The sequence below is a fragment of the Rhipicephalus sanguineus genome, chromosome 5 (genome assembly GCF_013339695.2).
Source record: "Rhipicephalus sanguineus isolate Rsan-2018 chromosome 5, BIME_Rsan_1.4, whole genome shotgun sequence".
NCBI classification, from domain to species: Eukaryota; Metazoa; Arthropoda; class Arachnida; order Ixodida; family Ixodidae; genus Rhipicephalus; species Rhipicephalus sanguineus.
In genome coordinates this window covers 58,288,771-58,301,887 of record NC_051180.1, presented here as the reverse complement: position 1 = coordinate 58,301,887, position 13,117 = coordinate 58,288,771, and the positions used below count along the sequence as shown (strand labels likewise).

Genomic DNA, 13,117 nt, shown 5'->3' with positions numbered 1-13,117 from the left:
GTTGCTTTACGGGGAAAGGTGGCGGATAGTCACAACCTCGCCATATTTTATTGTTTTTACTCACCGTTGTCGGTCAACACCAAATTCACACTTCTCTTTCGCGCTTTAAACACCGAATTTTAAACCATTGCTTCGTGTAACTCTTGTGCTATCTTCGTAGTAAACCTGACGTAGCCATTGATTTTTTGCTTGAAACACGACTCTGTGGTTGACATGGGGGATCAAAACAAAGCATGTACAGTCGCGCTCAATATGACTTGCAACGCATGAGCGCGTGGCCTCACGGGCTCAAAGATTGCAAATGGCTTCAGTTTGCCCTGATTTCCACAACTAAATGTTGTTTTCTTATTTGGGATCATCCCCAAGGGTGAGAACAGCGTTTAGTTGTGGAAAGAAGGGCTAAGAGCAGCCATACGCAATCTTTGAGCTCCTGAAGCGACGCGTTCCTGTTTTGCAAGTCATACTGAGCGCTGCTGTACGTGCGCAAAGTAGCAGGAAGGCAAGAGGGACACCTAATTTGCATCCCTGTCACGTCTTCTGTCGTCTGCCGTTCAGCGTAAAAGCAACATCATCACGGTCAGCTGCGAGTCCCCAGTGCTGTACGCCCTACGCAAGCACGAGCAGCAGGTGCGCTCCTCCTACCCGGTGTACCCGCTGTGTCCACCGGCGGTGCAGAACGGCCAGTGCCACGTCAACTACATCCGCAAGATGCCGTGCTCCTTCAGCTGGGACTGGGGACCTTCTTTTCCCTCCACCGGAATCTGGTCGGTATGCAAAAGCAGTGCCAAAACATTGCTGCCAGACGTCTCTTTTGTATATAATAAGTTCTACGGTCAGTGCACTCTTGTACATGAGCACATCTGCGTTGATGGGGCACTGCAACACTTTTGCAAGAAATCATCGAATGGCCTCAGTATCGGAGTTTATTGCTTAACGAATCCAGCGCCGCAAAAGATTTTAGAATCATTCATGTACGAGCGGGGTTACAGGAATTTGTCACACACTTTTATTTTTTTACTAGAGCAGCTGTGACGCTCTATTTATTGCTTGCTTTATTTTCACCTCGACGCCACGACGTCTTTCCCTTTCTTGAACGATCTCTTTATCGTCCGTGTTTATACCAAAGCGCCCTCGAGTGAGTTCGCAGAAATCAAAAGGAATGCGATTTCTGCGAAGGAAGCGGCAAGCCGTCTCTTTTCAAGCTTTTCTTTGTCTATGTATCTACTGTTCACCGCAAGTAATGGCCATAAATGTTCAAATGATGACACACTCAGCTCACGAAGCTGGGCCCATCCATTCTGGCCCTCGATTTGGCTGGCAGTTCTCTTTAACTTTTTTATAGCTCATGATGCGGTCATTCTAATATTTATTATGAGATGACAAAACGGGGAAGTGTTGAGGAAGGGGGAGGGAAGCGCAGAGGAGAAGAGAATAACGAGAAATATAGTTCGTAGATGAACCTTATTTTCACGATGATCTGGAAAACCGTCCAGCGCGAAGTTTCGCGAATGTCATACTCGGTGCAGAAAGGCGTGAAGAAATTCTGCAAGGGCGATGCATTTTCAATTAGTATTCCTGTGAAGCAGTGGTTTCTCTACGCGAGCGAGGTCTTGGCTCCACTGCGTGTTCATATGTGGGTTTGGCGTTGAAGCGTTACTCGCATTTTTTTTTTCAGGAAGCCGATTGAAATTCAAGGATATAATGGCGTAATAATCAGGGACGTATTAGTAGCGCCCATCCTTATAGGTAAGCTTTTGTCATTTTTTTTTCATCAATGACATGACTTGTTCAAGCATGTCAGCGCAGTGCAGTTTATTGGTGACTGCGTTTAACTGTGTTCAAGCATATCAGATACTGAAGTTAGACAATTTTTGGCTTAACTAGCGCACAACTCAATGAATGCCGACAGTCTCTTGGTGACGAATATTTTTGGACGCACGCTAAGGCTACAACACGGATCATACAAAATTGCCTCCTGGGAATTATAAATCTGTGGACATTGTCTCGAAGAACAAGACGTCTGTCAATAAAGTATATTTTGTAGATGAGATGATTTCCGGATGCATTTATACGCGGAAACTATGACTTTCTGAAACACCAAGGCACAAAGTTATGTTTCTGCGTGGTTTCGCAAGTGGTTGCTAAAACCCCTTTGAGAGAGAGAAGAGGGAGAAAGGAAGGACAGGGAGGTTAACCAGAAGCAGTCTCCGGTTTGCTACCCTGCACGTGGGAAGGGGGAGGGGGGTGTAAAAGAATGAAAGAGAAGAAGAAGAGTTTGTGACGACAGCACGCGACAAAATACAACAACAACAATAAAAAACACCAAACGAACTCATAACCGCAGTCCAAGTACTACACAGCCACGTTTTCTTCCATCAGTCACAGTTTGACATTGAGTCCGGTTGCTTGGAGAAACCGTAACAACGCCTTCAGAGCGGCTCGTGCTGAAGACCAGGTAGGCCAGGGCCCTAGGATTTTGTTCTCCGTGAGAGGGCGGTTGTCCAGCTGGCTCAGTGCGGCTGAGAGGGCCGCTCTTTCGGAGTTGAAGCGAGTGCACCCACAAAGAAGGTGCGCGACTGTTTCGCTGCACCCGCAGACTTCACATGACGGGCTCTCCGCCATTCCAATAATAAAGGAATATGCATTTGAGAAGGCCACTCCAAGCCATAGATGGACCAGCAGGGTAGAGTCACGTCGTGATAAGGTGGACGGGATGCGTAATTCAAGATCAGGGTCCAAGGTATGCAGCCGTGCACTTGTAAATGTCGATTATTTCCACAAGTTCAACGTTATACGACGGGCTAGCACACGAAGTTCTTTTGCGGCGTCCGATCTTGAGAGGGGAATGGAGATACTGCTGACACCGTCGTGAGGGGATCGGGCAGCTGCGTCCGCTTGGTCATTTCCCTGAATTCTACAGTGACTAGGCAGCCACTGCAATATTACTTGGTGCCCTTTTTCTATTGCTGCATGATGGATTTGCCTAATTTCCCCGACGAGCTGCTCATGTGAGCCATGACGTAAAGCGGAGGGTAGAGTTTGGAGGGCTGCTTTGCTATCGCAGAATATCGACCACGAATTAGGTGTCTGCTCCATGACAAATTGAAGAGCAGCACGGAGCGCTACTAGTTCAGCAGCTGTAGTTGAGGTTGCACCCGAGCATAGACTACGAGGTGGCGGTGCAGCCGGTCTGACACCTAAACTGTCCAAAGTGCTTGGAAGCTTTTAAAAACGGGAACAACCCGCACGTGTTTCGAACGCACTGCCGTGAACAGGTTGACAGGAGGTGCTGAACTAGCTTACATTAAATAATCTATTAGCGAATGCTTAGCCATAATCTGAAATGGTCGATCTTCTGGATTCTAATTCTGTTAGTTCAATTTGAACGAGTAGTTCTCTCGCAACCTATTGAGCTTAACTAAGCATTTTGATGTGGTTACAACTGTTCGTTAAGCCACTAATGTTTGTCAAATCGTTTTAAGATATCCTTTGTTTAATAAAAGAGCGCACCTCTATGCCAATGAAGCAGAGAGCCAACTTGCTTCTGTGTAAGCTTCATGTCTGTCTTCCTTCTCTTTTGAACCTTGGGGCATATCGTTTGAATACCTAGGCTTGTTTTTGTCAGATGGACTTGGTTAAGTGTTTCTGTAGACTATACGTACGTATAAATGATATGGCAAAAAATGCCGCGCTTCCCAAGCTTCTGAACGTGTCTTCACTCGTCAAGGACTATATATATTTTGAGTCAAGTTCACGTCTTTGTTTTATACTCGTGAGCTTTCGTGTTGTCCTGCGTCGCATTTACTTTTCAAGAATGCCCGCAGGACAGCCCCTCAAGCATCTTTGCCTCGAGCGCAATATATGTCAAACTACGGCCTAGGCTCAAACAGAGAAATTAATTTATCATTTTAAGAGTAAATGTAGGTGAAATAAAACTCCGGCATTATTTTAATATTTCCGCTCGTGCGACGATATAAAAGAAGCTGTTTCGAATTCAGTCTTCTCTGAAGCCTCCTTTAAAGTTCTGACTCGTGTCTTCTCTTTTGTATGCTGCTTTCAGATCGTTACAGCAAATCACCGAAATGGAGCCTAAACGTGAGCGTATTTTATGATTCGTCCATGAGCGAGACAAATAATGGCACTGCCTGGATCGGCCTCGACGGAGGTACCCTTTTAAATGAGCCAGTGACGCTGAAGCCACGTACTGCACGAGATGCGAGGCTGGACTTTTCCATTGTGATACCTGACGTAAGTGTTGCCCGCTTGTTGTCAGATTTAACACGTCGCGTTATCAGGGCGTATTCTTTTAACTCACCTTTAGCGTACGAATTGCCACAGGTGTTTACCTAAGTGCACTGTGCACACACGTCAGTAAATCTGTGTTCTTGCAAACTTTCTGCTCAATCATCTTACTTTCAGGGTAACCTCTCATAAGCGAGAAAGCCATGTCAGGTCTCGACAAGTAAAAGTGGTAACCTTTACAACTTGCCCTATTAAGTGGACTGCGTGACCTACTTAGAAAGGTTAGCCTTGCTTCAACAGTTCTGAACTTTGTACATGTTTTTTTTCTACGATCCTTCACTAATGTACGTTTCTCAGGCGCGTTTGAGTCTTTTCTGAACTTCCTTCTCGCATTTAAATGACCCCGCATTTCTATAATTCAACAAATGTAAAATGCCACAGAGACGTTCACTTCACTGTTGGTGGTCGAATAGTGCAAACTGTACGTAAAAATTTTTATTAATAGTTACGTCACCTGAAATTTCGTATTGCCCGCACGCCCTTTCAGATAGTATAATTTTGAAGCCAATTCAGCAATGCCGTAAGCGGTCATGATCCTGGAAAGGAGCGTGTTTGGATTTTCTGCTAGCGCACTCTTTTACAGGAGTACTCACCTGCTACCTAAGTTTTTCTTTGACCAAGTTGATGCGTCGTTTTAGCCTTTGCAGAAATTCGCTGAATCTACTTCAACGTTCTAGTAGAACTCGTTGTTGGGCTAGTTGGTACATTGCATCAAGGAATTATACCAGCCGAAAACAGACGAACACAGGAAACGGTGATGGAGACAGGAAAGTGGCTAGTCTTTTTTTCTTCTTCTTCTTTTTTTTTTCATATCACTATCGCTCTTTACATCAACCGAACTAACCTTATATGCATAACACAAAACATGGCATGCTATTACTGTGTGTCATCTTCGCATCCTCATTTCCTTCTCGAGATTACAAAAAAGATTGCAGGAAATCTTGTTCCATTCTGCGCAATGCCACAGAGCTATCACTACAACATGCTTCGCCCTTCATCGCAATGTGAAAGGCCTCAAGTATTTCACGTGCCATTTTCTCATGACTTCGGCCCAAAATTCTCAAATTATTCAGTACCGGCCTACATTTGCACTGTTTACAACTCACTTTCCTGTCTCCTTCACCGTTTCCTGTGTTCGTCTGTTTTCAGCTGGTATAATTCCTTGATGCTACTTCAACGTTTCCATCAACACTCTTGTAGCGTACTAAGTAAAACACAATCTGCTTTTCAGGCACGTTATCTAAATTTTTCGTAATTTACTAAATTTATCGTACGCGTTGTACTTCTCTTACCTTCTGAAGTCATCATTTTAACCTATTTGTCTCGCGCACAATAAAAAAAAACTAGAAATAAAATAAGCAAGTCGTGCTTCGATAGGCGATGCTTCAGGGTCCACTCTCACATACGCTTGTCTTCCATTGATTTACGGTGGTCGGATAATGTTAGTGTCACGAGGATGGAGCCGACGTCTCGACCGGCCAAATTTGCCTCTTCAATATAATACTTTTATACTAAGGTAGAGTCTCCTGGCTGAAGGATTAGTTTTAGCTTGACACATTGCTTTTTCTATTAAAAAAGTATTGATTATTCCAAGCCCCCACATTTCTGTGAACCCATGTCTTGTTTGAACATGCTGCACATGCATTTTCATTTTTTCAGCAAATGAAAATTGAACAATGGTGGCCATCTGGCTACGGTGACCAGAAATTGTATAACCTAAATGTGACCATCTCCGTCGACGGGCAAGCGACAATAAAGACCGCGAGGTTTGGCTTTCGAACTGTAGAGATAAACCAAGAATATACGGGTGAGTTATTCATTTGTGTTATAAAGGTACCTTGTTAATTATTTTTGTTACCGAAAGATGTCTACCAACCTTTTCTTAATTAAGTATTACGACAAATTTGTCACGCAGTAAGACTTCTAGCTTCTCTGGAATATTCTCTTAAATATCGAGGCATAACCTTTAAAGAAGGCTCTCTAAAACTTAAATTTTCGTTTCTCAATATCAAACCTTGGCGCGTTTCGTGAAAATATTTTACGCGTTTTACAATTGCTAGTGTTATATATTCACGTAATCTTAGTGTGTTTCCTTACGTACGCCGCGTACCAGACACAGATATTATTTTGTGTCATTCAAGCTGTACTTGGCTCTGTAGATAGAAATTCCATCAAGAGAGAAAGACCTGTGAAGTGTTATATTACGTGAATAAACCTCTATGCTGTATAAAAATGTTGTTTATCGTGCAACAGGTACTGTGATCGACGGAACAGAATTTTACTTTGAGATCAACGGAGTCCCAATATATGCTAAGGGCAGCAACTGGATACCTGCGGACATATTTCCCGAAAGAGCAACAGACGAATACGTCCGTGACTTACTTCTTTCCACAAAGGTAATTTTCAAATGGCTTATTTCACTGTCGGTGACATAACCGTTGATGAGAGCAGCATTCTGGGCAAGTTGATAATCCATTACTTCAGTACGATTGCTCAGCAGAAAGGAGACGGACAACAGAGGACACAACCAGCGCAGACTTTCAACTAAATTTATTGTGCCACTGAACCTGCTTATATACATTGATGCAGTATAGACTACCCGTGCGTATATGTGGTTATATATTGGCCCAATACAGATTACGCCTGCGTGTACATATAATGAAACAACAGTTACGAGTTAGAAGATGCCACCGCCAAAAAAGTCAAGTTCTGTGTCTGGAATGTCTCGCTGGGTGTGTCTTCTTCTCTCTTGTCCGCGTCCTTTTTGTTGCACAATCATACTACAGTAATGGATTACCGTTGACTCACGTGTATCATTCAATTACTGAAAAGCCCTGTTAAATTTGTGTTCATGTGAAATCATGAACGGGGTGTTCCCAGTGAAATCTGGCGATGGTCATCGTAGCAAAGGGGAACCACTTTAATCACTAACAACTTGCTTCCAGCAGGATAGTTTCGACGGGATCGTGGTCCCCATCGTAGGGCGCGTTGTGCTGATCTCCAGCATTGTACCGGCGTCACTTGAAGAACCAGGTCTTGCCGAAGTTAGGAATGATAACGTGCTGTCGCAAACTGTACTCTCGCTTAAAGTTGATAGACGTCTTGAAATCGTAACGACTAGTGGTTTCTTGCAGCAAACTATTGCCAACCGTCGCTCAAAGAACATAAAAGCATTTCTTAGCTGAATTATTTCTTCCTTCGGTGTGAATCGCGAGCATGACGGCGTATGGCTCATTATGTAATGATTACTCTGTTGAACGTTAGCGGCTTTTTCTGTAACATTATATATGAAGGTCGTAAATAATCGGATGACCAGTTCCGATCTCATGCATAATAGGCATTGGTTTCAGTGAAGATTTCATAAGCCCACAAGACAGAACAGCTCAACAGGCGCCTCAAAATACTTACTCACCGTCTGACTCTTGATGACGCATACAAAAAAAAAGTTTTTATATCCTATGTGGTGCTCAAAAATTGTTATTGTGACTGTGACAGCGTAGGTGAAGATGTGCATCTACTTTTAGGGGCGAAGCTCCTTAAGGCGGCACCCGTTCGTCCCTCGTAGTTGTCGTAGTCGTAGTGCGTAACCAGTCGTAACGCTAGTACCAGATCTTGACCTCGAAAGTGGTGCCGGTGGGAGATTTTTCCTGTGCGTTGTTGAACAATAAAAAATTCGCAGCGTGCGCGTTAACTAAAAGCCGAATTCTTCTGTCTCTCATTCCCCATTAGCAGCCATTGGCATGTTCGCTTTTGGTGCTTAGTTCATAATTATTTACTTTTATTTTCACCAGAAAAAGGAGTAATATTGCTGCGTGCGGGGATACAGGCGAGCTTTCTCGGTTTTGTTCTTTTCACTTTTTTTAAACGCATTCACTCTTTGCTAGGTGGCGCCACCGTCCCGGCTTGGGCACGTAAACGCTATCCCGCTAAACTAAAACACGCTTTCCGCAACCAACGTTTGCGGCACGGTAACGCTATTCCCTTAACCCCGGCTATCACGCTAACGCTAAACTATAACTGTCTATTGTTTACCTCCAAGGTAGTGCCTGGTGAGATTTCTCCTGTGCGTGATTAAACAATAAAAATTTTGTTCAAAACGCCGTTGATTGATGAAATAAACCAACGAAAGACGCCAGATGTTTTGTAAAAGCAAAACGAAAGAACGCCAGATGTTTCTAAAGCAAAACGAAAAGACGCCAGCTGCTTAACGAAAGACGCCAGATGTTTTCTAAAGCAATGGTTTTCTAAACAATGAAAATTCACAGCGTACATGTAAAATTAAAGTGAGCTGCAAGTCGTTATAACTCATCGAACATTTAGTATAAACGCGCCCGATCTCACGTCGGTGATGATGTACTGGGCAGAATTCACGGAAGATTCACGGTTTACCGATGAACCTCCGCAGCTTCGCCCACTCATCATCATTCACTCCGTGGATATGCTGTGATTTTTTTAATTGACACTATGTTAATTCACGAGTTTTTAGCATTTAGTCACTTCAGTGTCATTTTAACTGCGGGGAGGTATTTCCCTTTCGACGTAAAGTCCCTGTATGAAAACGACAGGACCCCGATTGTCATAGGAAATCTATTTAAAAAATCTGTATGGTCTAGAAAAACCTGTATAGTACTGCCTTCGCGAAATTTCGTGCACTGCTCCCGACGTGCCGAATTAGATGGCTGAAAGCGTTCCTGGCACTGTACGAATATAGCGAGCTTTTCACCAGAAAGTAGGTAAGTTGTAACCGCAAGGTGTGTTCGTAGCGATAGAGAGCGCGACGCGGTGGCAAACGCCCGCGCCAGCCGTCACGGCCATCCACGCGAAGGCAACCGGATGCAAGGAACGACGAGGCGCGCCACAGCAAAACTTGCACACTGTACGGAGGTCGCAATCGGTGGGAATTACGCCGTCCGTGAAGTGCAATGCTCTCCGCTCGTGCGTGTATTTCAGGCAACCGAGCTCACCGGTGAAAGCACGCTTACTGGTGAAAGCACGCGCAGTATCGCGACACGAACCTTCCTTGTGGGTAGAGCAGTGTTCTACACACGCAGACAGCCAAAAACGACGACGACTTAGACACGTCCGTTTACAAAGTCGTTCATAAAAAGAATAAAAATTCGCTTTAAAAGCACACATTGCTGGAAAACATTAGCAAGGTGCTTTTTCGGAAGAGCATAAGCCCTGCATGCACTTCTCTCGGCACAGAACTGAGTATTAGCCGATACATTAATTCCTTCAAACTTTTACAGTGAACTTAGTTGACGTCACTACGAGCAAAGCAGCAGAGTTCGAAGAAACTAAGTGACCTTGTAAAAGAATGATAGGAGTGTCCGGTGTATCAAAGAATGCCAGGTTTTAGTGATCATGTTTTCAGAAGTCAGAATAACATTCTTATCAACTAAAACCATAAACTGAACGCCCACGTAAATGAGAAGAGTTGAAGTGTATACCCTGTTCAGTAAGGCAATAAACATTATCACAAAGGGTGGCTTGCACTCAGTTACCACGTGTTTTCAAGAGGGAACCGGATCGACCAAACTAAAGCCTTACAGGACATGAATACCTTGAGAAAACAAGAGGTAAATACTTCAACTGGAACACAAATATAGAACAGTCGGATACCATACAAAGGTGGCAGAATCCGTAGTTGGAAGTTTTATCTGCAGTATTCGGAGGTGTCGGGTTCTCGCGAGGAACTCTTTCGGAGCGCAGTATGACGTCATCTGCGTGTACCGCATGCCTAACCTTCAGCATGAAAGCACACCTAATTTTCCTTGAACTCTCTCGCATTTTTTTTTTTCCTGCAGGAGGCGAACATGAATATGCTTCGCGTGTGGGGCGGCGGCGTGTACGAGACGGACTACTTTTATGACCTGGCCGACGAGCTGGGAATTCTCATCTGGCAAGACATGATGTTTGCCGTCAGCCTCTACCCTGTGGGCGCAGACTTTCTCCAGAACGTCGCGAATGAAGTACAGCAGCAGGTTAGACGCAGCTACGCGAGCGCCTGCGCGCGCGTGTGTGTGTGTGTGTGTGTGTGTGTGTGTGTGTGTGTGTGTGTGTGTGTGTGTGTGTGTGTGTGTGTGTGTGTGTGTGTGATATATATATATATATATATATATATATATATATATATATATATATATATATATATATATATATATATATATAGAGACAGAAAGAAGGATATGAGCTGATTTGTATTTACCATGGAGATAAGTAATTGTGTCATACTCTAAAATTGTATATTATAAGGTACATGCGCATACCACATATATAGGAGCTTGTGCATGTGCGAATGCATCCGCAAGTTGCCTGTGAGCGGGGGATGAGTTTGATGACGTGTGAACCGTGAGACCTCAGGGTCTCTTTTTTTTTTTTTTTGCGATACGCCGTTTCATGCTTAGCGGGCAATAGTTGCAGAGGCTAGCAACGAGTGCGCTCATGGATATCCTACTCGAAGCGCTTTGCAGAGCAGTTGCTTTTGGTGTGCGACTCTTAGTGATAACTGCTTTATGCATTAAATTGTGGACGCTGCGTCATGTCCAATTAAGTTTCTATTCGTGCATATTTGTGCATCCACTATGTGACGAACTATTTCTTTGCCACAAGCACAAGCGGAGCGATCGCTGGTCACTCTGGTCGTTTGGTGAGAAATAGGGTGGAGTCTCCAACCCTACCACGTAATGAACACATCAGATTTGAGGGGAGAAAGGAACACACTTACTTTGCGTCAAGCTACTTGACTCGTTTCGAAAATATTTCTTTCACAGGTGACACACTAGAGCTTGGTCACCAGTGGGTGCAATCACAGATGTCTCTATAGCCTTCTCAGCGTTGCCTGCTATGTATAAAACGGAGCGTGGTAACCACCCCATGTAGCCAGTAGACACTGAATTCAAGGTTACCATATGAGAGAAAAAAATTGCAATTAAAAATAATGTAAAATTCTTAAGAGAACGGTAATACCAGCGAAGACGGTGGACCAACTTCCGCAGGTGGACTAATAGGCTAATTCGCACAATCTACACGTTAGACATGTGACTTTTGGACTTCTTGTCACATTCCATTGCCAGGAGTTCAGGGCAACGCCTCTTGTCACGGAACATAATCACTGGTGCCTTCAATTTTTAACTAATTTGTCCGCATAATCTTTCTAACTGAGAAGTAATATGTACTATAAATTCCGAATTTTCTGATTTAAGCGTGAATGTTAGGGGCTTTTAGCTTGTATGTATGCTTTTTTTACGTTACCGTGTTACCGGAATACCGGATTGCGTTTACCGTGTTACCGGAACTCATGTTTTAGAAAAGTTTTAGCTTCCTATACCTAAACGTTCACGCACGTACGTAAACGTACACCTTTACGTTTGTGCAAACCACTAAATGATAATAATGACTGTATTCAAACTATATTTAATTTAGGTAAGGTTCAGTCACTACTGCGGCAAAGTCGCTATAGAGGTTTTTAGCGCGTACGGCATCCCGGTATACGCAAAGGGGTGTAGGAATACCGGGTTACCGAACGATGATGCCGACATGTTGTGAAGCTTCGTGCAACCACAATCATGAACACGTTTGTCTTCGCCTAGCGTTTTTCAGGGGAAAACGGATTTAAAAGGCACTCATTCGTAATTACGCCGCTGTAAGGTGTTTACACTGGAAGTAGAATGCACCACAGTTTGTACAAGAACAATTTCGTGCTTGCCTGGTACACATCGGTGCCGCTAGATGGCACAATCTATCCACACTCTTTTTTTTTTCTGTATGTTCCTTTTATTTCTTTTCATTTTAATGGAAGGCTAGGACAAAATTTTTTGCGACCAACCGATGCAAAGGGAAAGCCACAGTTTCGTCGTCATCATCATTAACATCATCAACATCAACTCGGTGGCTTTGGGCCTCTCACGCCTACGGCTTCGGTATTCTTGCTCACTCTATAGCTTCGGTAATCCGGATCAAACAACTTGGCCGTAATTGGCGCTCGCACGTCGGCTTATTCTGACTTAGCGGCTGTAGTCTACGAAAATCGGATATCGCGAGTGGCAACAAACAAACGTGATTTCGCGAGCTATGGCTGCAAACATGAAACGTATCCGGCGTCTAGTTTAAGTTTACGGTCCGTCAAAGGAAGTCTACGTTCTGTAAAGTCTCGCGCATGCGTAGATTCCATCCGGTATCCGGTAAAACGGTAGCATAAAAAGGTATACATACAAGCTAAAAGTCCCTATTAAGCTGCGACTCAGAAATAACGTTCTGTCTCATTCTGAACCACTCGCAAGTTATTTTTACCCTGAAAGAGCTATACTTCAGTGGAGTAAATATATTTCTTGGTGTTTGGTTACCGATATTATCATTAGTGTAATAGGATTTATATACGATAACTAGAGCAATCATTTGGTCACTATAAATGTGACAGTCATATCTAACATGACTATAAGCATGTATCTGGGCGAACTGTCAGTCTTGCTATCCAAAGGCACCCGACCTTGAACTTTGCGAAATAGCTTCACATCACAGAAGATGCCGTGAAACTTCCCTCAAGTTTTGACTGTATTTCTGTGATTTCTGTGCGTCTTTCTCAGAACAAAAATCATACAAATGTATCGCAACAAAAAGGGCCGTTTGTTCCAGCTTACCGAGAACCGATGACGACAATCAGGTCACTCATCACGTGAGAATTGTGGACCACCCATTGCCTAATTGGACAGCTGGGCGTCAGCTGTCTTTGGTAATGTATTGAAGGTGTCTCACAAGGGGAGCTTGTGTCAGCAGGCAACTCAAAGAAGAGGCATCTGATCAAGGTGTGTTTCAT

At 43.8% G+C, this 13,117-nt stretch overlaps 1 protein-coding gene across 4 annotated transcripts in view; it reads left to right on the top strand.

Moving 5' to 3' along the window:
• Positions 1-13,117, top strand: part of LOC119393673 (beta-mannosidase) — a 41,933-nt gene that overhangs the window by 18,824 nt on the left and 9,992 nt on the right. For all 4 annotated transcript variants that reach the window (XR_005183963.2, XM_037660790.2, XM_049416308.1 and 1 more), the window contains exons 5-10: positions 556-764; positions 1,676-1,746; positions 4,061-4,248; positions 5,962-6,109; positions 6,556-6,698; positions 10,110-10,286. Coding sequence is in view for 3 of the 4 variants with exons in the window: in XM_037660790.2 (XP_037516718.1) it covers positions 556-764; positions 1,676-1,746; positions 4,061-4,248; positions 5,962-6,109; positions 6,556-6,698; positions 10,110-10,286 (936 nt within the window). In the remaining variant the exon portion in view is untranslated. The remainder of the gene's footprint in view (positions 1-555; positions 765-1,675; positions 1,747-4,060; positions 4,249-5,961; positions 6,110-6,555; positions 6,699-10,109; positions 10,287-13,117) is intronic.